Source organism: Perna viridis, chromosome 14 (genome assembly GCF_037379345.1).
Source record: "Perna viridis isolate PV_CMFRI_1.1 ecotype Kerala chromosome 14, ASM3737934v1, whole genome shotgun sequence".
Lineage (NCBI taxonomy): Eukaryota > Metazoa > Mollusca > Bivalvia > Mytilida > Mytilidae > Perna > Perna viridis.
This window is the reverse complement of record NC_142458.1, coordinates 17,616,214-17,640,339: the sequence shown is the minus strand read 5'-3', so window position 1 is coordinate 17,640,339 and position 24,126 is coordinate 17,616,214. Positions and strand designations below refer to the sequence as shown.

The window sequence follows — 24,126 nt, the reverse complement described above, 5'->3', positions numbered from 1 at the left end:
CCAGATCGAGATAACATTCAAAGAACAAAGATACTAAAAACAAATGTCTGTTAAATTTGATAGTACAAATAGTTATGCCTTTGTTGACAATATTTAAAAAGAACATTCAAATTCTACAATCTTTAATATAACTATTTGTCATTTGAGTACTTTCATACTTATTTACAGCGCGATTATTGACTTAATTTTTTTATCATTATTAGAAATGGACTTTTACACACGAAACATATGTACAACTCTACGCAGATAAAATGTCCTTCATTATTTTGAAAGTATAAGTTCTTGTATTGAAACTACATACAGTAACAGGGTGTTATGAAACAAACAAAATTTCAATAGTAAAACATATTTACACATTTAAGTTACTCATTTACCACCGTCAAACTGCTTTTAAAACATATGCACTATCACAGGGAAATAATTTTGGTAAACGACAGATTGTAACTCTCCCTCAAACATTTTTTGTTTTTAATATTTCATTATTACTTAGGGTCAGAATAGAAAATTCCACTTTAAAGTATAGCAATGATTTCTTTGTAACATAGTTCAATTAGCTACATTTACACGTATCATTTTTCCAGGATGACAGCAATTAAAACCTGTTTCATGTCAGATAATTAAAAAAAATGCTTATAAAATAGTGACATTTTTCTTTCAATTATTGCCTTTAAAAAGCTAATAATTATTCTTGTTTGTGAACTTTCCAAATTTAATTCATGTGAAACATCCAAGATTGTAAATGGAGAAATTTCTGTTAATTTTATACTTTAACAATGTATATAAACGTAAAGAATATTATTTTAGATAAAGCAAGGGGGATATATTGGTCGTAGATAAAGTAAGATGTCTCCGATACATGCTAAAGTTTTGATTCGACCTTTACTTTTTTCTTCCAATTTTCATAATTTCCAAAAAATGTTTTGATTATTTGTTGTACATTTGTAACCCATTGTAATAAATTAAACGGATTGCTGCATTATTCTGGTATGATGTAAAGCACAAAGTAAATAAGGTATAACACTAAAATCTATTTAATGCATAAAATTGCCTCTAGACCGCCTCACATCAACATGAACGAATAAGACATACCACTTTCAGCACAAAAAACACGTTTACGTTTATCACAAGGACAGTTGCTCCCAAGAATCGATCCATTTATCAGTTTTCCACATCGACAATTCAGCAATAATGTCATAGTGGGTAATGAATCTAAATATAAAGTAAACAAGTGTTTGGTGTGAAAATAAAAGTTTCAATTCAGCGGATAAAAATAAGTAACCTCTACTGAGATCTTCACTTACAGGTGAATTGAACAATGACATGGCATCGGCATTGCAAGAGGTTAACGATTATAACATCCAAAGTGAATTAAACAAAATGTCAGTTGTTATCACCATTGAAGCTAGAAAAAACTGTAAGCAATGCTCACTTAATTTATACCTGCCACTCGGCTTGCTGATAACATACGCCTCTTGACTAATGATCCTGCACATAAATAGTGTTTAAGGTCTTGACAAGGACTAGCCTATCTACCAAATCTGATAAAAATTCCATGGATTCTAGGTAGCCCACTTCCTACTAAAATGATGTGTGAAAATCCATAGATCTACAGTATTTAATTAGTAATCTGTAAAAGTTTCATTCAATAAAGTTCAGTGGGTGTATGAGAAATCGCAGAAAACGAAATCACCATGGGTATCCTTTAATCGATGACCACAGGTAAAATCATTGTTTATCTATGGAAAGAACCTACACATGCCCATCCCCACCCCTTCCTGAGTTCAGTTTAAAAACTGAACTAGAGATACTTATTTTCAATATACGTAAATATTAATTGACCTTTTCAATAAATTATTTATCAGATATAAAAGAGGAGTTGCAGACAAGAGATGGATACTCTTTAATCATCAACGGTTTTGCCAACGCCTTGCTACAAAAAGCTAAAAACCCTTAATCTACACCCCCCGAAAAAAAATCGTACCCTATAAATGTCATATGTTTTGGTAGGGAACAACCCTCAATCCACCAACCATCCCATCAAAAACCTTCAAATAATAACCTGAAATAAAAGGTGTATATCTTCGGTTTCAATTAATAATCTGCAAAATGTTCAAAATTTCCTTTCAGTGATGTGGGAGAAGTACTTCTTCTCTAACACTGAAGAATGGACAGAAGGACCGGCACCCTTATCACTAATTACTTTCCACTTTGCAATTTGGGGTCGAAAGTGTGACAATCAGGCTGTAATTGAAACCCGTTAGGACCATTCATCTACAGAGAGGTACAACATGAGCTATACTAAATCACAGAGGGTTGCCATAAACGACACTGACAAAAAATGCCAAAAAATGGAGCAATGTAACCGTAAACTTCGACGTATGCATCTAATTCATCTCATTTGAGAATCAATGCAGATAACATCTTCTAACATGGAACACGGTTGACTATAATCGCGTCAAAAAATATTAAAATCAGAACACACAGGGAAAGTAATATTGTGAAGAATGATCGAAGCAGAGATCTTACTTATATATATAACATCGCGAGGTCATATAAATAATAAGCAACGTCGATAAACAAAGACTCTTATCAACATTCGCATCAGCACGGGGATGTTATAGTTCTGACTAATAGGGGTTTAGATACTTTTCAGGTCCCTGTACTTGCTATTTAGCCGTTTGTCATTTTAATGGTCATACAGACTTAAGACCACAAATGTGACATTCATTGACGTAGATAGCAATTGAGGTTTTGCAAGATGAACAAGATCATTTATTATTAGCTGTAATATTTCTAATGATTGTTGAGAAGACCTGTATGTAAGCAAATATTTTACAGGGTTTATCACCACGTGAGCAACTTTCTCACGTTGCTTTTTTGTACATAGACATTATTGATGCCGCTTGGTTTTTTAAAGGCCAAGACTGCAGGCTAGGGAAAGATACTGGACTATTGTTAGCCCTTCTTTTTTGTTTCCAGTGTGATAGCTCAATGCTGAATTTGTTCTTTTGAATGGTAACTTGGGCAAAAAGCAACTTTCTATCTATTTATGAAGGAGTCTGCATTGTGCTCAAACAATGCTTGTTTATAATTTGGATGCTATTGTCGCCCTTTAGCAAACATAATATATGTTTGTTTCTAGTTTAATTGGCAACAATAATCCAAGCAGGTAGGTAGGAATTATTGTTTGACTAGGTAACTAAGCGATTTTTCTTAACTATGACGTGTGAATTATTTGTTCTGCATTGACCATTATTAGTGTATTTCTTGCATGCCCCCTCCCCCTGCCGTAACAAAATTATTTGTTCAAGTCATACATATTTTTTTGTAGTTTCAATTGAAAATTTAGAACGGGTTGATAAACTTTAATAAGTTGCAACAAAAATCAAGCAAGTACTATCTTTAAAAATAAATAGCTGACGCAGTTAAATTTTACTTCTAAGTTTCTATATTTCTTTCAAGAAAATAATACATGGCACGCAATTAAAATTTTCGATACAGTTTTTGAAAGCTGTTTCAAGTTTTCGATATCGTTCATTTAATGCTTCTAGGTTATCAGTTTTTGGCCAATCGCGAAACAGTAGACTTGCGTTTCAATAGAAGAGCATCCTTAAGGTCAAAGGGTAAAAAGCAGAACTATACCGACTGCGTCGGAAAAAAAAAGTTCAATCACAATTTCAAGAGAGAAGTAAGGGAGTCAGGAGTTAAAGGGGTAGGATCTAGAATTAATCAAGACCAGCATAAGAAGTTCAGGATATGGAAACTACTTCTAAAATGTCACGAGAAAGTGACCAGGTAAAAAAAGTTTTGGTTCATAGTATTGCTTAAAAATATTAATTTTATTATAGTTACATTGAAGAATAATTAGAAACATAACAAAATATTGGGTATAAATTTCGCACATAGTGGGCTAAATTCTATTCGCATTGTAACCTTACGGTTTTCTCGAAACACAAAACACTATACCTTTTACGGATTGAAATTAAACGAAAAGGGAAATATAATGCCAATCACTATTTTGTGGATTTATTTTTTTTTTAAACCTTACAAACATCAAAACCTACGATGACACGTTAGTACCAGAAGAGTTTAAAATTATTATTGATAACGATTGTTTTAAAGAACAGACGCTAACATATAAATTAAATTACAACCAGACTTCTTACAAAGTGATCTTCTCAGATTAAGTTGACTCTGTCGTATACGCATGTTGAAGCTGTGACAGGGAAATTTATGTTTAGCAATTATTGCTTACACAATGAAAATTTCTTCCTTGAGTAGGGATGATAAAAAGAGTTTTACCAGAGCCACTGACCGTGAAACAACCGGCTACCTTTCACCGCATATTGTAATTGACTTAATCGACGTATATTGGGTCATTTCGATTTTGGCCTTACGGTTATTAGACATATCGATGACAACGCCAACAATAGAATACAACGCCACCTGTGACCCATCACGTGACCTCCGTAGTAAAGGTTCTGATATTTCGATATAAATTTTAGACTTATAATAAATATTTGAGATGTAAGAGTTGGTTTTCATTTGTCAGTGTAATGTTACAAGTGCATATGCGAAATTTGAAAAAAAATAATACTCCCTAAATTCCAGGTACGGAAACGATTTTTAATCGACAACATGTTTGTCCAGTGTGGTGGACGTGTTTTTCAACAAACGATCGGATTCCAATGGGAACAAATTGTGCTCCTTTACTTGCTGACCTATTACTTCACTCTTATGAGGCTGACTTTATAGCTGATCTGATCAGAAAAAAAATATCGTTTGGCTAGATCTCAGTTTCCGCTATATAGATGACGTATTATCTTTAAACAATCCTAATTTCGGGGATTTGATACATCGCATTAACCCAAAAGAACTTGAGATAAAGGATACTACAGACACTGTGAAGTCAGCCTCATATCTAGACCTACACTTAGAAATCGATGGAAAAAGAAAACTATTGACCAAACTTTACGACAAACGTGAGGACTTTTCATTCAGAATTGTCAACTTTCCTTTCATCTGTGGCAACATCCCGTCAGCACCTGCGTATGGAGTGTTCATATCACAACTCATACGTTATGCCAGAGCTTGTCGAAACTACGCAGACTTTTTGTAACGCACTGCTACAAGAGTGAAGTCATCACTACAGAAGTTCTATGGTCGTCATCATGAACTCGTGGATCGGTATGGTGTATCCATCTGCACCATGAAAACTGATTTATTCAACGGGTCATAGTTTTCTTTTCCTCGTTTGTCTACCCCGGACTTGACTTCTTATGAGCAACTTGGCGGGTGTTTCTAGAAAAGCAGAGGACGCTTACCCTGCCGGTGCATCTGGTCCATGCTCCCACATTTTGGTGGAGTCCGATTTGCTCCTATGCTTTTGTTACTTTGTATTTATGATTTTAGTTACTGTATGTTCTTTGTTGCGTTCATCTGTTTTTCATGTCTGGTCATTGTCCATGGATTACATTCTTTTGATTTCCGCTATAATCTTGGTTCCCTTGATTACTCTTATCAACGTGGTGACTTTTTTGCTTTCATTGTGTTGCCTTTTGCTTTATCGTTTCGTCATATTTTGTATATGTTGATGGTTTTTTGTGTTGTCTAATAATTGTTGGTTTGAACCTATTGAAATTCTTACTAGGCAAATTAATTTTCTTCAAAGCTCTCGTTTAAGCTTTTGCATTGAGTATGCAATCTTGTCGATGCAGTGGCTTTCGATTCTATTTTTTTTTTCGCAAATCAAAATTTCCTTAGAGAGCCAAAACTGTAGTAAAGGAAATCTAACGAGATAATGACTAAGACATTGATATGCGTATATTAAGAATAACTTAATTATTGAAAGTAATTTTATAGATGGATGATTGGAATTATAAATTAAAATATTCACCTGTATTATATTCAGAGCTTTTGTATATTGTTCTATTTGTTAACATCCAGAAGCGGAACAGCGCTTGTCGTCCATATTGTGCACAGAAATTACTCAAATTGTACGGCAATATAGATATTCTATCTTCACAAGCGATTTCAGATATATTTTGAGACGAAGATGAGACTAATCTGTGTCCATCATCTGAAAGATTATATCAATATGGCATTGATGTACAAATATATAATTAAAAGCTACCGAGCGATAACATTTTTACTATTTTCTGCTTACTAGCTTATTATAATGAGATTTAAACAATATAAGTTTTTTACCTCAGTTTCAAAGTAAAATATTTGTTGATATGATCGATATAGGTACTTTGTTAACTTATGATGCATGCATGTACATGCACTAACTATGAAACTGCATATTATTTTGAAGACAATAATAACCGTTTTCTCATATATATTTTTAAATATTTTTTTAAGGTAAATAAAAGATCAAGGTGCATAATTTATTCGCATTACACCTCCTGAATGATGTAACATTCGAGCGTGTTTGGTCTGATTCGTGTACGTGTACTGTGTGATTTGTGTGCGTGTTTCTTGGCATCGTGAAGCGTGGGATTTATTTACGAATGCCTTTCGTGTGCACACTTCGTGCTTTGTTCTTCGCGTATCGTGCAGCGTGTTGAGTGCAACGGTTCTGTAATCTGATTGGATGATTAAAATAGTTGCTATGGTGAAATCAATTTTACGGAATACCGATGTGATTTTGTTTTCAATGCAAAAATCAGTGTTCCTTTTACACTGAAATGAAAATGTGTTATCAGGAATTACTACATAATAAAAATAAAGTTTTTGTTTCCAAACATCTGTATATTGTAATTTGTAAATGTTGTTGAATATTGTAAAACATATATAAGGCCCTCCGAAACGGTCGGGAAATCAGTTTCACGAACTGTACGTTGTATGCTTGTGGTACGAAAATTTATATTTTCATATTCATTCGAAATCGGTTTTTTTTACTCAATATGTCTAAATAAAAAAGATTTAATTAGATGTGTACTTTATTACTTAAATACTCACTATGTTTTACCCAATCTTTATGCAATTCAATTGTTTCATACTCCAAGACCATTGCCAATGTTTTCGCAATGTACCATGTATAACAAAAATGTACACTTTTCATACCCAAAATTCAATATTTTCTATAGTTTTAACAAAGCCCCATGGCACGTACGTTTGAATTATCCATTTATATTTAAAGGAATAACATTGTATTGCAAAAGTCAAACATATTATACAACCAAAAATCGAGTTTATTTTCCCCTATACATTTTCAATATTTGCTTACTTTTAGACTAATGGAAATGTTTTCGCCATGTATCATGTATGATTAAATAGATATTATTTTATATTATACGTATATGAGCATTATAAAATTATAAATCACTTCTATATTTATCTAAGTATAATACACAATAATGTAAACCTGCATGTAGGATGTTTGCAAGCATCATATTACAATAATTCAAAACATGCATGCTCAATCTATTATATTTATTTCGTTTCCCAAGTTAACTTCCTACATATACCAATAACAGAGACGAATATTTCCGGCGAACACGATCATTCGTGTTTCGAGATTTGTACAACGTGCTTCGTGTGGCTTTCGTGTATCGTGTGATCCGCGTGCATGTTTCGTGTGCATCGGGTGTGTGTTTCATGTACATCGTGTGCGTGCGAATTGTTGTGTTCCATGTTCGCTGGTTTGATTTTCTTTTGGTTTGTAGGGGTGCGTGTGCTTTGTATTTGTTTTTGTTTTTTGTCTTTGTTTGTTTATTGTTTTTGTTTAGGTTTTTCCTTCTTTTTTTGCGTTTATGGATTTTTTTTTTGTAATTACAAATAGGAAACATGACGCCTTTTTTACAACAAATCGGAAATGCGCGGGTGACGGTAAAGAAGCGATGGTAGTCAAATAAAAATGTAATGCAACAACCGTCTTTCAGTTTGACAGAATACAAAAAAATGCAAATGCTAGACATTAACACAAAAAGTAATTTATTAAGAATACACCAGCCCTAAGGGGCTCATGATACATTACATGTACTATAAATGGCTTCTTTATAAGAGGTAAAAATATCTTATAAGTTTTTGTTGCGTCTGGACTTTTTTGTTCCTTTTGCGTTAGAATTGTTTCAAGGAATCTGGTTTGTTTTTATCAACTTGTTTAAAAAAAATCCGTTCAGAGCAGCGGCGGATCCAAAAGGGGTGCATGGTACTAGCATCCCCTTCCTTATTGGAAAATGTGTCATTTTCAAGTGTGAAATTGACAAAAAAATGGTAAATAATATTCTAGCACTAACTCCCTTTTCTGGAGAACCCCTGCTAGTACGCTCCTTTTCACAGGATATCCCTAGTTCATGGTTAAATCTTTAACGTTTTATTTGAAGTCCAAGCATATGAAGACAAATGCAGCAAACAAAAAATTTGTATGACTTTTGTATGTTCAAAAATAAATCTCAAAACCTTAAGTCTGTTCATAAAAACGTAAGGTAGACTCGATACTTTACATGTATCTCTGTTCATAAACAGTCCGGAAACTAGACAAATTGTCTGGAAACGATTCCGTGTTATTCAATTTTAGTACAATTAATAGTTTAAATATATGAAAATGGCAACTTAAAACTCATTTTGCAAAGTCCATGTTGCAGGTCGAATCGAGAATGTTGTGTTTATTTTATTTGCTGTTCAGTAAAGAATACTTAGATATGCATTGTTATATTTCACGGTGTTTTATTATCTCTTAATCATTGAAAATGCACTAAAATGCAGCCAATATTAGGGGCATTTTTGTTCAGTGATTAAATAGTCGACTTTGCTCGGAAAAATGTCTTGAAATTCTATATATATGATCTTTACATGTTACTTATTTTCCGATACTTACATTGAACAATTGCACTTAAATAACTTATCAAAGTGTATTGGGGTCCATTGATCTTTAACCGCTCCTATAATTAATACAAGATAGCGGAAAACCCTACCTCTTTTCAGTTAGAAAAGAATGATATTAAAAAAAAATACATTGATTTATCTTTCCATTGACATATGATATAGCCGTATACCATCTAGGCCCGTTAAAGTTCGAAAAATCCTTAGCCGTCCGCAGCACTATTATAATTGTATTATTAGTTTAAAGACTAAAACAAGATAATCTATGGGTCAAAGGGAAGCACAATGTCCATGTGAACTTCTTCAAGCTATTTAAATATTTTACAAAGCTGTGTAAAATTAAGTACAAGCAGGTGCTAATGGTGAATGTTGAACAGTTTCTAATGTAAGAATATGTACATGGATTTCTCACGGTTCATGGCACTATAAACTTTCGTGATTTAACAGTAATATTATGTTATGAATCTATAACACCTTGCTGGTTTATGCATGCTTGCAAATTGAAAGCATAGAAATAAAAAACTACTCACTGCATATAGTTTCTACTACACCTCTTTGTAAGCATGGTGCCGCCTCGTTCGTGTCAGCACTATAGGTTGAAAGGGGTGAGTCCGTTTGGCATCTTCCAGTTCTGCACATTCCTTTAGTTACGTCTTCAGTCTCATCATCTGTCGTAACTTAAATCCAAAATTATACAGATGCATACATCGCTCTTTCAGCAAAATAAAAATAAGTTGGTCTGTTTAAATTGAAAAAAAACCTTTACATGCAAAGTTAGTAGCATGAAATAACTTATAAATATAATTTAAACATGGCACGCAATTTCAATTTCCTTTTTCGATACCCAGTAAGTAATCAGGATTCGGCCAATCTGGAAACAGAATTTTGATCAGGTGACTTGCGTTTCCAAGGAAGAGCGTCTTTAAGGTGAAAGAGTAAAAATCGAAACTATACCGATTTTTCTAGTTCAATTATATTATCCATATGCATGTTACCGTAGATTTCATCGATCTATCTAAACATTTATGTTAGATATATTAAATAAACTAACATGCTTGATACACAGTTTGGAAAAAAAGTATTTTCAAAGGATGAGGCTCCATAAAGACTTTGGTTAACGCTTGATCTATATGTGCATTTAACAAAAAACCTTCAAAATCACGCTTAATATCGCTTCAAAATTGACTGACTTACTTTACCTGTACATGGTTCGTGTGATCTAGCTGTCACACGATTAAGCACCTGAGGCACCCTTGTAATATAACCCTAATTACACTGTAGCCAGTGGAGTAGATATATTCATTAAAGAGATGACGATTTTGATATAGCCACTGCTATGAACATGGATGCATGTACGTGTATGCACTAACTTTGAACCACGTCACTGTTCTTTACGTGGTTTTGTTTTCTATGGACTTAACATTTAAATCAAATAATTTTTCAATATGTGTTTGCTTTTATATCAGTATAAATCGCCTCGATAAAAGATTGTTCTACATTATGATTTACTTTTGCGTTAAATGTAGTAGAAAAATGAGAAGTTTTAGGTGAGCTCGTATATGCATTAGTGTAAAGAAAGCTGTAGCACGCTGTCTATAGATAATTGTGTTTTTAATTAATGTTGCAACGCATGTTTTTTTCTTTTATACGATCCGTGGAAAACACTGTTATAAAATCAAGCGCGAATAAAGTTTTTTATCCGCCGCTCCTGCTTTTATTTTGAAAGTCGAAAAAAGCCATTTCCTTTGTTTGCCTGTAAAAAAATCCAAGCTCTTTGTATTTATCTGTTGCGATGATTAAGCACAGTTCAACACGAGAAAGTTACTTCGACTGCTTTCTCTATCTGGGAAAATTCTTCAATGCATAAACATTTACAATGTGCATATATCAAACATGTCCCTACAAGAACATATGTTCGATATTGCAAAGGTAATATATGAAAAATGTTTCAGTTTTAGGCATTTTTGTGTTGATAGATACAGTTACTTAATTTACTTGTATATAAACTACATTTTCCAACATTTCTTTCGTATTAAGTGAACGCATACGCCAAAAACATGTATACACTTAAAATACCCGTATTTATATCAAGTATTTTGATGCACCGTTCAGGGGGAGGAGAGATGTACATGTAAAATCTTCATGTTCATGTGTAAATATCTGTGCTGAATAGCTTAAATGTAGTTTTAGTATTTTTGTTATGGCTGGTCTAATATAATATTTGTGCTAAGCGGTCCTGTCTTGCTAGTTTCATAATTTTGTCGTCTTTTCGAATATTATATGCAAACTTTTATATCAGTCAGCTGCATACTGTGTTACGATTGTATTAGATCAAGGTCTATAAAATTTTGTTATCCGCCTTTTGAAAAGAAAACAAAATCTGTTGGAGGATTAGATTGGATGCGATAATGGCTTATAGGTTGTCAGGTTATACATGTATAAGCATGGCCTGACCGTGATACATCTGAGATTTGGTGGTATAAATATCTACGTGACATATATTGAAATTAGGTTTTGAACCTTAATTTAAGGTATGCCAAACAGTAATGCATTTTAGCGTAGATACGGTTCCCAGTGATATTAATCTTTGGAAACTCTAAAAAAGGAGACCCCCTGTTATTTTGATCCAAAATTGATCAGCCTAAAGCGGGAGACTTTATACCTATATAGATGCATTATTTCAAACTTTCCCACATCAATTAACTACTTTTCGTAATAAAAAAATTATAATAAAAAATTTCATGTTTCATTCTCGTTTTATATTTCAAAACTTCGCTAATACTATAGGAATTACTGATTAAACTAAAAGTATTGATTAAAAAGGATTTGTGCATGTACGTGCTTATTTTGTATCAGCTATAATTGTACTCGGAAAGCATTTAAAACATTGAACATAGCTGGTTTTAAACATATACCATTTCCTCCTAAATTACACGTTAACAATACCCGAGTGAATATATATATATATATATATATATATATATATATATATATATATATATATGTATATATATATATATATATATATATATATATAGATATATATATAGAAAGGTCCGAAAAAATTCCCAACGATGTTAGAACTGTCAAATCTGCGATGCAAATTTTAGGTCGTTGCCTTCGCTTGACTCGAACTCGTACCGCTGTGACATCTATTACAACACCGCTTGCACAAAGTCCAGCGCCCTAGACCACTCGGCCAGCTAGGCTATAAAAATATAGCTTTCGCTGGCCGAGTCATTCCTCCTCGTAGGATTAATCTAGGGCTGTAACTGAGTACACGATATATGGTTGTACGGGACAGTTCATTCAGATGTTATTATGTAGGTTAGAGGATCAAATTAATGATGCATATATATGTACACTCGTGTATTGTTAACATGTAATTGAGGAGAAAACGGTAACAAATAATTTGTATATTTGTCTCATCTCTGTTGATTCTGTTTTCAAAGGAACATACTCTCAGACTCGATGATTACCGAATTTTATACAAGTTTGATTCAAGTTATACATTATTTTACGAAACGGGAGACAAAAACGATTAATTGCCTAAAAATTTATAAAATTCAGAAGTGAAGTTACGAATACAGACATCCTTTACAGGGCTAAGTGCGCGATTGCACCAATTCAAAATTAAATTACCCAACAAATTAGTACATTAGGCACTGAAAGTCAATTTTAAAATATATACGCCTTCGTAATTGAAATCTTCAATGATTATTTCATATTCAGACATTATCACTACATAATTCTTTTCTCTGGCCGTTTCTAGAACGCAAAACCATAAAATATTTATATTACATCTATGATATGGTAACATATTGTGTTATCGAAAGTCCATTCACCTCACATATTAATTTTAAAACACACACACACACACACACACACACACACACACACACATAACAGATGGGCACTAAACAGATTAGAAAAAAATAAATCATGATACTTGTTTTACTCCATGAACAGGTTTCCCTCCACTCCCTGTTGCTAGATATGTTTAACAAATAGTGTAAAGCATAACATAATTTTACTTTATTCAACAAATACTGATTGAATATGCAAATAACGAAAATGTATTTTTTTCTTTCGATTGTGTTTAAACGAAGATAGATTAAATGGTTTTATTTAAATAGTGGAACAACTTCGAGTTTATTAAAGGGAGATTTTATTTCTTCTTGTAGGCGCTACCACGCCGTCTGACTCTCATCCTTTATGAGTTTTTTTTTGTAAACAAACCTTCGTTGTAGACGATTTTAACAACTGTTTTAGTATTGAGTAACACATAAACATTAAACGTACGGAAGACGAGAATGAAATGTTTGGAAGGTGAACGCACTACAAATAGTATATCTCCTAAACAAAGTAAGCTCGAAATAACAATAAAGATTAACTTATACTCTTGTTTTATTCATATTTGTTTTAAACCCTTACATTTATATCTAAGCGTTTATATTTAAGATACACAACTCATTTCTTCTTTTCTTTATTGATGAATGAACTTGTCTCCATCGTCCCAAGTTTATATTCAGAATCATAACTACAGTATTTTACATTTATGTGATAAGTCAAAATTATATGATCATTTAGTTTACAAATCTTTTTATCAGTAACATTAAAATATTGCTACATTCTGATATAAGTCCATTAACTACAGCAATGCTTCTGTGTATTTCTAACTTTCTCTGGTTTTCTAACGTATTATGTTGAATAAGTAGTTAAAATACATGAATTATGAATTGCATTGAATGACAAGTATTATTTCGTACTTCTTTTAGTACTAATGTCGAAGAACTGATTCAAACTATTTTTAATTGTGCTTACGTGTTTATGCAAAATATGGTGGGGTCAAGTGACAAACTTATTTTTTATGCACAGGGTTTTGCAATATACACCATGCAGAATACACACACATTTTGCATCGAAACTTGTAATTTGTTATGTCTCTACTGTAACACACATTTCTTACTTAAAAATATTACACTATTCTAAATGCCAATTGCTATTGAATGAGTCATATGAAAGTTTAATTTCTTAGCAACAAAGAATACTCATATAGATTTTGTTCTTTGAGTAGGAATATTTAGATTATGCTCGTAGAAATAATAAAATGGTGTTTTTTCTTATTGTGTGAAAAGTCTTTCTGAAATCTAGACGAACAAGTTCATTTTGTCTGTAGTACATGCATATAGTATTTCATTTTTAAGTTGATGTCATTATCAAAATCTCTGGTTTCAGTCATCTTACATAACAATGTTTAAACTTATATTTCTATAGTATTAGCATATATTTTGAAAAAAAAGAAAAACAAAAATTTATATTATGTCTGCATATATTACCTGTGTAAATCTTTATAACATTAACACTGTCTTCCAAATTTCTGACGTTACGATTATTTATACTTAAATGCAGTTTGTCCAAATTTTGAAAGCATGAACAAATTCCGGCCTAAAAAAAGAGACATTCAATTAATGTAAGTATAGATATTTATTTTTGGTAAAAGTGTATATTTTGGTATTAAGTATTCATTGTAACTGTTTATAACACCCCAAAATACTAGACAAATAAATATCAAAGTTCTAAAAATGAAATTTCAAATTATCTAAAGACACATGTCCGAGTAAATAAATAATAAAACCAAAGGGTTACTAATATTGTTTAGTCTTTCATTTCTTTTTTTTATCTATTATTTATCAACATGTTATATATTGAAAGTTCGTCCATTCAACGCTTAGTGTATTAGGCTAATGTATAAAACGTTAAATAACGACATTTATAATGTCATGCGTTTCTAGCTCACACATTTGTATAATATTAAGAATCTAACACCGCTGAAAGTGCAAGACTGAGAAATCGCAGGTACGTAAGTGTAAAATTTCAGTTTATATTGAAGATCTGGTCGTGTTTAAAAACATTGAAAAACTTATCCGAGTGATAAGTAAGCCAATTACGAACGCATTGCTTGCCTTAATTCCTTACTTTGACACGATGTCGTAAAAATATATTGTGTCGTCAAGATATAACATCTAGTACATGTAGTATGGCTAATTTGATGATTTTCCTTGTCACGAATGTGAAGATAATAAGAAAAACTCAACTTGTTAAATGTAAATAGTTGGAAATAAAAACATACAATTATTTTTTTTTCAAATATGAAAAATTGATATATAATTCATGAACTGTTCAACTTTTTAACGAAACGACATACATGTAGCTACAGATGCACTTTTTTAGATTACCTTGTAAGCAAAGAACTTTAACGGAGAACACAAGCTGTAACAGTTTCCAAAAGAAATTTCTATTTGTGTCCGTCTTGGATTTACATTATCGATGCCGACACAACCTGTGGAAAATCAATTTCGCATTGCATGTATGCTTTATATGCTTTATAGTTGATTTAATATACGTTTGCATTTTATCAACCAATGCATTATTAGGCTGTATTTTATGCTAAAAATGAAAATTGGTCTTGATCTACGTCTCTAGTTTCGCAATAATTTTGAAAAATAGAATTCATCTTCATTTAATTCGAACAAACATTTACCAAAATTTAAAAAAAAACAAAACAAAAGGCTAGCTGTGAAACTGTGTGCTAACTATAGTTCATATATTCGTGTAGAAAACTAGTATGATACCCAGAGCTCATTCAATTGCTTTTAGTTTAAAAAGACGGCATAAAACATTTCAAGTTGTGTAAATTCAACTGACCTTCAAGACGAATCCAAGGAGTAACAGCTGTGTACTCTGGCAGCCAAAACTCAACAGGCTCATTACCTATTTCTTTCGTCAATTTTGTTAGGTTCCTCTCTATCGAATGGTTTTTAGAATGAATGTACAGCGTCTCTCCATGTCAGTAATTGTATAGGGGTATCAGAATCTTCAGACAGTAAATAAAACATAAGCACATTAGTTAAATTACTCATTTTGGTGTTTTAACAAGGATATCTCTATATTTGATTCGCTTTATCAGTTAAAATGTAATAATGCAGATACCACAATATCTAAGAAATTCAGCATGCTCTTAAACGGGAATTTGGTAAGGATTTCGTGAGACCGTATTAGTCGTTTGATTCAGTCTATACCGAGACGGATGCATGCAAAAGGTGGGCATAGCAGATATTGGATTTTGAATTGCCTTCTTTTGCACCCTACAGTATTTGTATGGGATAAACTTCCAATTTTATTGGGTAAGGAATAGGGCAATGGGCAATGGTGCCTTGGGTATGAGATATATGAATAGGGCAATGGGGAACGGGCGAGGGAAAAATCTGATTGGTCAATCAAAAATTATTATACTACCTTTTTCCGCAAGCAGCGTTCCTATCAAAATTCTATAATTCTATGACAGCAATTTAGATATATTTTTTTTAAAAAGCTTGTTTTAGAGTAATTTGTAATGATCACCTGTGTTGAAGTTCATTATCCATTAACATTTTAAAAATATTTACCGGAAGTACAGTTATATTCCGGTCATTATGAATTAAAAACATTCGTGCTAATACGATTTCTAAACATATGTCATTTTTGAAAATTTGGATCGAAATAATTTTGTGTCGGAGACACTCGCATGATTTTAATATTGAAAAATTAAACATATTGAGCGAAAGAAGACCACTAAAAAAATAAAGTTGTGGATTCCTTTCTAATTTGCAGAAATATGTCATTTGTCGCGACATCAAAAAGGGTAATAATATTACAATGTTTATATTTTGAACAATAAGTTTGAACCACTACTGAAATTAAAATTGTTTGCATCCTTACAATCTGCAGAAATAAGTACTTTTTGAGAAAATGGACTGCAATTAATGTGTCACAGCCACACATATGATGTTTATTTTGACAACTTTAACATTTCAAAAACTAATATAAGACCATAAAGGTCATTTCAGGTGATCACACTCGTTTAATGTGGAAAAAAAATATCTCATTTCAAGAATTTGCTTTGAAATGTATATACCACAGCCATCAACATAATGCTGATATTGACAATTTTAAAATTCTTTACAAACATACACTTTGCAAAAATGTGTCATTTTGAAGATTTTTGACTGAAATATTGCAGTGTTGCAACCACCAACCGGATATTAATATTGCCATATTCAATATTTCAAACAATAATTTTGGACCATTACTAAAATTACTTGTACGGAAATGTCAACTGGAATCCATTGGAGTCTAAGTGGACTAAAACAGAATTCCAGCAGAATTTTGAAAACAAAATAACTAAAATCCCCCAGTTGAAGAGCAAGATACGTAAGAAATGACTATTCTTGCTAAGAATTTTTTTGTCTTGCTTTTAATTCCTGTACAGTTCTTGTTACTTTTCTGATCATTACCAGGACAGTAACAGGATTTTCTCTTATGAACCAAATAGGAATTTTTAGCTTTGTTATTTTTAGAACTGGATTTATTTATTTGGAAATTGTAATGTGTGATGTAATATTGCTAGCCAGGACTTGAATTTCAGGTTTCATTAGCTTGTACTCAACACTGTGAGATTATGAAGGACCCCCCTCGGTTAAGAATTGTTTTCAATGATATTAAAATCTATTTATTCAATCTATTGCAAAATATATTGTAATGAAAGTACAAACACATTAGTATGCAGTATTCTTAATTGTTAATTGTTTGAAAGTATCCCTTGGCCATTTATAATTATTCTCTGATACCCGTTGTGATCCCCTCATTCCAACATGCATTGATAAGCACATGACTGAGTTCATGAGTATTTGAAAGTTGTCCGCCATTAATATCATGTAGTTTAAACCAAGTCAGGGAATTTTGCTCCTTTGTTCAGATTTCTTAGTGAAGAATAATTATCAGAAGGAAAAATCAGAGTGACTGCATTGTTCAGATTTCTTAGTATAGAAGATGCAACTTTTTGTGTTCTGTCAAAAATGATGAAAAGCTGCATACATGTATTTGACTTTGATGTAAAGGAGAATGCTAGGAGGACATTTGGTAAAGAATTATCAAAAGTAAACATCAGAGTGAATGCATGTAGTGAGTGTTGAGTTTTTGTTTTGTTAAATTATATGCCTTCGTTGCTATATACTATTTGATTGAATGGTTCAATGTTAAACACTTAACAGGACGTATAAAACAAAGTGCATTTTGGATAAACTAATACAGGAAATATTTCAATTGAAAAGACTATGGTCAATACTAGTTAATACAGCTTCTTTTGTGTTTGATAGGGTAGTTTGTATGATTATTAGAACTATTTTAACTTTTGATCTATCAGTCACTCTTACAGTAGCCCATCACTCCTCAAATATTATATAATATCATCTGAAGGTCTTAAGATAATCCAAAGTTAACATTTGGAGACCTTGAATTAAAGTCTGAAGGTGCCAGTGTCAGTATCTGTAGTTCAACCAATATTGTGCCTTAAATCAGTGGCATGTTGGGCCTATATACGCCCTTTGAAATAAATAGAATGTATGTGTATTTAAGTCTTATATATCTCTTAAGGCAAGTAAAGTTTATTTACCTGAAAAGGTAAATATGAATTTTCGGAAATTGGAAAAGGAGGGAAGGGATGGTAATCAGAGTTAAAGGAATAATATGCTGATGCCAACCTTATCTTTTAAGTCTTTTTTTTTTTGGTCAGATACCTATCTAGGTCATATCCTCATTAAACAAGAATAGTTTTTTACAATCTCATATAACTTCTTTTTTTGTTTTGATAGCAACTATTCTGACCATTCATGCTTTTTAACAGGTCTTGTATCATCATGGTGCAAAAAAAAAGGACAAGAAGCAAATGCGACCGTAGTAAAAGCAGCTTAATTAGTAGATAACAGAATGTTTTATACATGCAAGGCAAAAAGTCATGGACCTTGAAGAAACCAGAACTTTTATGAAGTGTAACTGATAGTCTAAGAGTTATAATAATTTATGTGTTTTTATTAAATTTTGTATCCATAATTGGTTTTGTCCTTTTTTAAATTCAGACAAGATTGTGTACATAGTTTTGCTAAAGATCTGGGTTAAGATTTCTGAGAACTATAGTTCATATGTCATATCCTTTTTTTAAAGAACATGATCATGAGGGAAACTACAGGATTTATTGCATCTGATAAAGACAATAGGATTATTGATATGAGAGCAGGATTCTAGACACATTTTTAACTACCAGGATTCTTAGTTCAGAGAAGGAATCCAGAATCACAGTGCTATCAATTGTTGAGAAGAAATCCCTTTTTAGGTCAGAGCAGGATTCCCGGTTTCAGAAATGGGATATCTTCCCTGCTACTTAGAATACTTCGGCTCATTTACAAGTTGGTTTCCATGTCCTGCTCACAACAGGATTTTGTTACTTTCTATCTGGAGTCCTACCAAAATTCCAGTTGGAATCCGTCTCTTGGAGTACGGGTCGGTTTTTGTCGTACAGGTAAAATTGTTCGCATCCTTACAAACTGCAGAATTTTTTTTTTCAGGAATTGGACTGAAATTAATGTGTCATTTCGAAGATATTTGACTGAAATATGAGTGTCGCAACCACCAACCGGATACTAAACTTGCCATATTCAATATTTCAAACAGTACTTTTGGACCATTATTGAAATTAAAAATGTTTGCACCCTGACATTCTGCAGAAGTATATCATTTATCATTTTTGACACACTGGACTGAAATTAATGTGTCACAGCCACAAATATGATTCTAATTTTGACGATTTTAACATTTTAAACAGTAATATAAGACCAAGAAGGGAAATTAAAGTGGTCGCACTCATTCAATTTGCACAAAATATCTCATTTGCAAAGTGTATGGGTGCGAACGCTTACACTACCGGTGCACCAAATCCCTACCCCCAGTTTTTTTTTCGTGGAGTCCGAGTTGCTCATTTGCTTTTGTTACTTTGTATGTATGATTTTAGTTACTCTATGTATGGGACAAAGACAAGACATGGGAAACAGACATACACAACAAAGAACTTAAAGTAACTAAACACATACATACAAAGAAACAAAAGCAAATGAACAATTCGGACTCAGCTAAAAACTGGGAGCATGTACAAGGCTCACCGGTAAGATAAACGTCTTTTGCTTCTCTAGAAACACCCGCCGAGTTGCTCATAAAAAGTCAAGTCCGGGGTAGACAAACGCGGAAAAGGAAAACTATGACCCGTTTTCATGGTGCAGATGGATACACCTTTACGATCCACGAGTTTATGATGACGACTATAAAAATTATATAGCGATGATTTCAGGCTTGTAGCAATTTAACCCTGTTCCAGAAGCCTATTTGTTAGAGTTCTAGCGCGATACAAAAAGTATGCGTAATTTCGGCAAGCTCTGGCATTATGTATTATTTGTGATATGAACACTTTATACGTAGATGCTTTAGGGGGGTATGTTGTCACACATGAAAAGAGAGTTGAAAATTTTGAACGAATAGTCATCACGTTTGTCGCAAAATTAGGTCAATATTTTTCCATTACCATCGATTTCTAAGTGTAGAACAAGATATGAGGCTGTTCACAGTGTTTGTGATATCCTTTCTCTGAAGTGCTTTGGGATAGATGCGATGTATCAAGATTAGGAAGATTAGGTATCCAGTACAAAGAGGAGAAAAATGTTTGTATTTTATCAAAATCCATGTGCATTTATATTGTTTCATGTGTTTGCTTTCATACACACTAACATATCTGTGGATCAGTATACAGGTTAATCACATACTGAATGTCACAATGTCAAGTAAAGGAAGTGTACAAAGAGATTTAATAAAAAATCTTTCAAATATAATGATAGAATTATAATACTATTATGTACCTCTAAATCTGATTTTCATCAATACAAACTACTTTTTTGTGACAAGCTGCTACATGATCGGCTAGAGACATTTTAGTGACAAATTAACATACCGTCTTAGAAAATTATTTAGATTTCTTTACATATACTTACAAAAACCTGTTGTGTACGTCCATATACTTGTAACAACAATGAATGAAATCAAGTAAAAATTTTGTTTCTCCTCCATCTGCTATACAACAAACATATTTTAAGTTATCAGTAAGGAAGGTTTAAAAACAGCGTGTTTCGGTAACTATATATTTCTATCTTTCAAATAGATTATATGAACAATGAACTTCCTCACTTGAGTTTCTAAAACGTAGTACTGATGTTTTCGTCGCTGACAGTAGAAAAGCTATACTTTTATACGGGTGCACACATTTTGTATCGATTTGTAGATGTACTTATGTAATAGTTATCACAACTTAAAAATAATCGGGTTGTACTTGTTTGTTTGCTTGCTTTTCTCTTGTTATTGGATAAGATATTACCAATTACCAGTTCTCAATGCGATAAATTCAACCATTTGTATTTGAATGAAACATTTTTGATGTACCGTGTATTAAACAAAATCGATAAATGTTGTCCTTAGTTTTTGTAGCGTAACATGATACGTTGGCATTTTCTATAATCACTGAAGGACCATCAGCACTTGCTTGGGTTGTGGTAAAGTGTTGGTCTGTCTTAAATCAAGCAAGGGATGATTCATTATCTGTCAAAATAATGAATGAAACAATTAAATAAACTTGTTACGTCCTAAAAGGAACTCTTTTTCATATTTATTTCACTGGATTTGCTTTATATCGTAGAATAATGCTAGATTATATTGTAAATCTTCTGGCAGGAAATTTTCCCGTACTTTTCTATAGATGAACGAAACCAAATTCTAATTAATACTATCTCTATTTACCAAATTTCGTTTACACACTTATTTTTATACAGTCTCTTATATGACTACAATTTCCCTTTCCAACAAATTAATCTTCATGCCATTTATCAGTTTTCCTATATTGTTATAGGAAGTTTTAATCATTAATCATTAGAGACGGCAAAAGGAATTCTAAATATTCGTTAAATTACCGGAATAACTGTCTAGGTTCGGTGTAGATTGCAGGGTTTTATCACGACTTTTCCAACCGGAGGTATTCTTACAAATAACAGACGTCTTTTAAAAAAGTTTGTACCCTGCATTTTCAATATTGCTGAAGCTTCAATGTACCCTAATGTAGTGTGGTGTTGCCCTTCCCCTTTTATACGAGAATAAGACCTTCTGAAATCGACATATACCCCTTTGAAATTATTTCGTTAACAGTACATGTATTTTCTTCAAACATCTGCAAACGATCACGTAACGATGTAAACACTCGCAACTATTTTTAACATATAATAAACATTCTTGTCTTATTATTCTCAAATTGAACTGCGATTTGTTTTCTTTTCTATTGAATACATTTTTATCCTTTTCATCTGGTTTATTTAGTGCATTGATACCATTATCAAGTCAATAGTAGTCATCGTAACTGTTTAGATGCATTAGAAGTGGATTAAACATAAATGTGTTTGTTTAACTTTGCATAGGAAACACTTCCTTGTTTATTAGCAAACCGAAAACGATGGTTTTAATTACTAGACAGAATTTTATGAAGGTGGGTATTTTTTAATCCATTTTAGGAAATTATATGGGGAAAACTGTATTTGTTATCAAATGCCTACGGAAACAAGGATGTTTGCATATTTTGTAAATCCCTTTTTACAGTTAAGCACTTACATTGTAGGCCGTGAAGAAATGCAACAAAACAAACGGTAAATTCAATAAGTAAGTAAAAGCGCCAATAGTGGTTATTGATTTATTTCGAAACTAAGGTCATGATAGAAACTGACATTTGTTAAATTCATTAAGAATATACTATCGAAAGACTTTTATATTAATTAAGTAAAAACATTGAGTGTGTCCATATTTTGTCCCCTGTGAAAATATTTTGTAAATTGTTCCTATTAACGACTTAATACTGGTCTACCTAAGCATATTACAAATCTTAAAAATAAATTAATTTACAACTTCAATGACGCATTTTTTTACCAGTAAACTGTTTTAATAGGCGAGTGTCTTCGACATTTATACTCACTTGCAACTCATTACTAAAGATTATATGACTGATAATATTGTATGACGGTCTCCAAGGTATACAAATACAAATTATTTAAATTTAAATTATTTTACGCAAATGGATGCAAATTTATGATGGTACTTCTGGTTTTCCATGAGTCTTCCTTCTCTAACCTCAATATCATCTTGTTCATTGGTCAGTTAAAATATTACTTTTAACCATATACGAACTTTATGATTGAGGTGAACAAATCAATACCTACTTTAACATAGGACTGTTTTTACATGTATGTATTTAATAGTTAATGTCGATAAGATAAAGTGGGAATTTATCACTACATCATTTATTCAGCATCGGTTTTGTATGATCGGGGTAAATTACCAGATACTGTTTTTATCTATGATCTGACCTAATCATATTTATCCGTTATTTTGAATGTTAAATAAATGTGTGGGTTGGTTTACAAACATTAGGTACAATTATGTGATTGCCACTACAGGGAGAGCATAGTTTTGTGTTGATTACAATCATTTCGTTGCCACTTCATGGCGTTCATATTTTGTTTATAATTGGATCTATCACTTAAATTTAAATAGTTTAACATACTTTTATTAGCCTCCACAGAAAAAAGCCTCCGAACACCATGACATTATTTCTAATCATTGTACTAAGGAGTGGAAGGCGTCAATATTGCATATTTGTTGAACAATTGTCTTATAAATGATAAAAAATAACCTAAAAGCGTTGATGTACAAAGTTATTACTTTACAAATCGGTGAAATATATGATTGTGGTTCGAAATATGATCAAATAGAAATAATCGGATAACTAACTTAACGAACGAACGAAATGTGAGAAGCAATAAAAATGCATTCGAGTTATCTTTCTTTTCACAGAAATATTCTAAACAGACAAGTTCAAGATCTGGATACGAACCTTCTTGACGCAACAAGTCCCATTTGTACATTCGAGTTATTCCCCTTTCGTTAGTTTCTTGGAATAAGTTAGTTTGCAGATTGCGTAAATGTCGAGTACAATGCAAAACACAAAAATGATATGTGATTTGCATGCAACGGTAGGGTTCACACTTTTCTGAATGATTAGAAGGGATGAAATCTTGAATGAGCCTTTTCAGAAGAGGGAGGGGTAATTAAAAAGATGCACTAACTATTTAGACTTGCATACTGCCTACATTTCTATTTACGTTCCTGCAAACCCCACGAATGATTTGCAGTGGATAGGTTTGGGATTGATTTAAAAAGAAAATGGTTAAATTAAAGAGAGGTGGGGATAGTGTAGTAAAAAACTGGAAGCCCAGTTTGTCACAGGAATCCCCACGTTATTTGTTAGTATTGTTATGTTTTTAGTAAATGAAATGTGTTTATTAG

The 24,126-nt window shown here is 32.3% G+C and overlaps 1 protein-coding gene across 9 annotated transcripts in view; it reads right to left on the bottom strand.

Annotated features, from left to right (window-relative positions):
* Positions 1 to 21,035, bottom strand: part of LOC148598452 (uncharacterized) — a 36,768-nt gene extending 15,733 nt beyond the window's left edge. The window contains exons 1-7 of one of the 9 annotated variants that reach the window (XM_088562386.1): positions 20,742 to 21,020; positions 16,129 to 16,149; positions 15,538 to 15,706; positions 14,169 to 14,277; positions 9,360 to 9,506; positions 5,897 to 6,079; positions 1,090 to 1,209 (exon numbers count right to left, since the gene is read on the bottom strand). In XM_088562386.1, the coding sequence (XP_088418512.1) occupies positions 1,090 to 1,209; positions 5,897 to 6,079; positions 9,360 to 9,506; positions 14,169 to 14,277; positions 15,538 to 15,600 (622 nt within the window). In that variant the 5' untranslated portion in view covers positions 15,601 to 15,706; positions 16,129 to 16,149; positions 20,742 to 21,020. The other 8 variants (XM_088562388.1, XM_088562387.1, XM_088562384.1 and 5 more) reach the window with 8 other exon arrangements.
* Between the last annotated feature and the right edge of the window lie 3,091 nt (positions 21,036 to 24,126).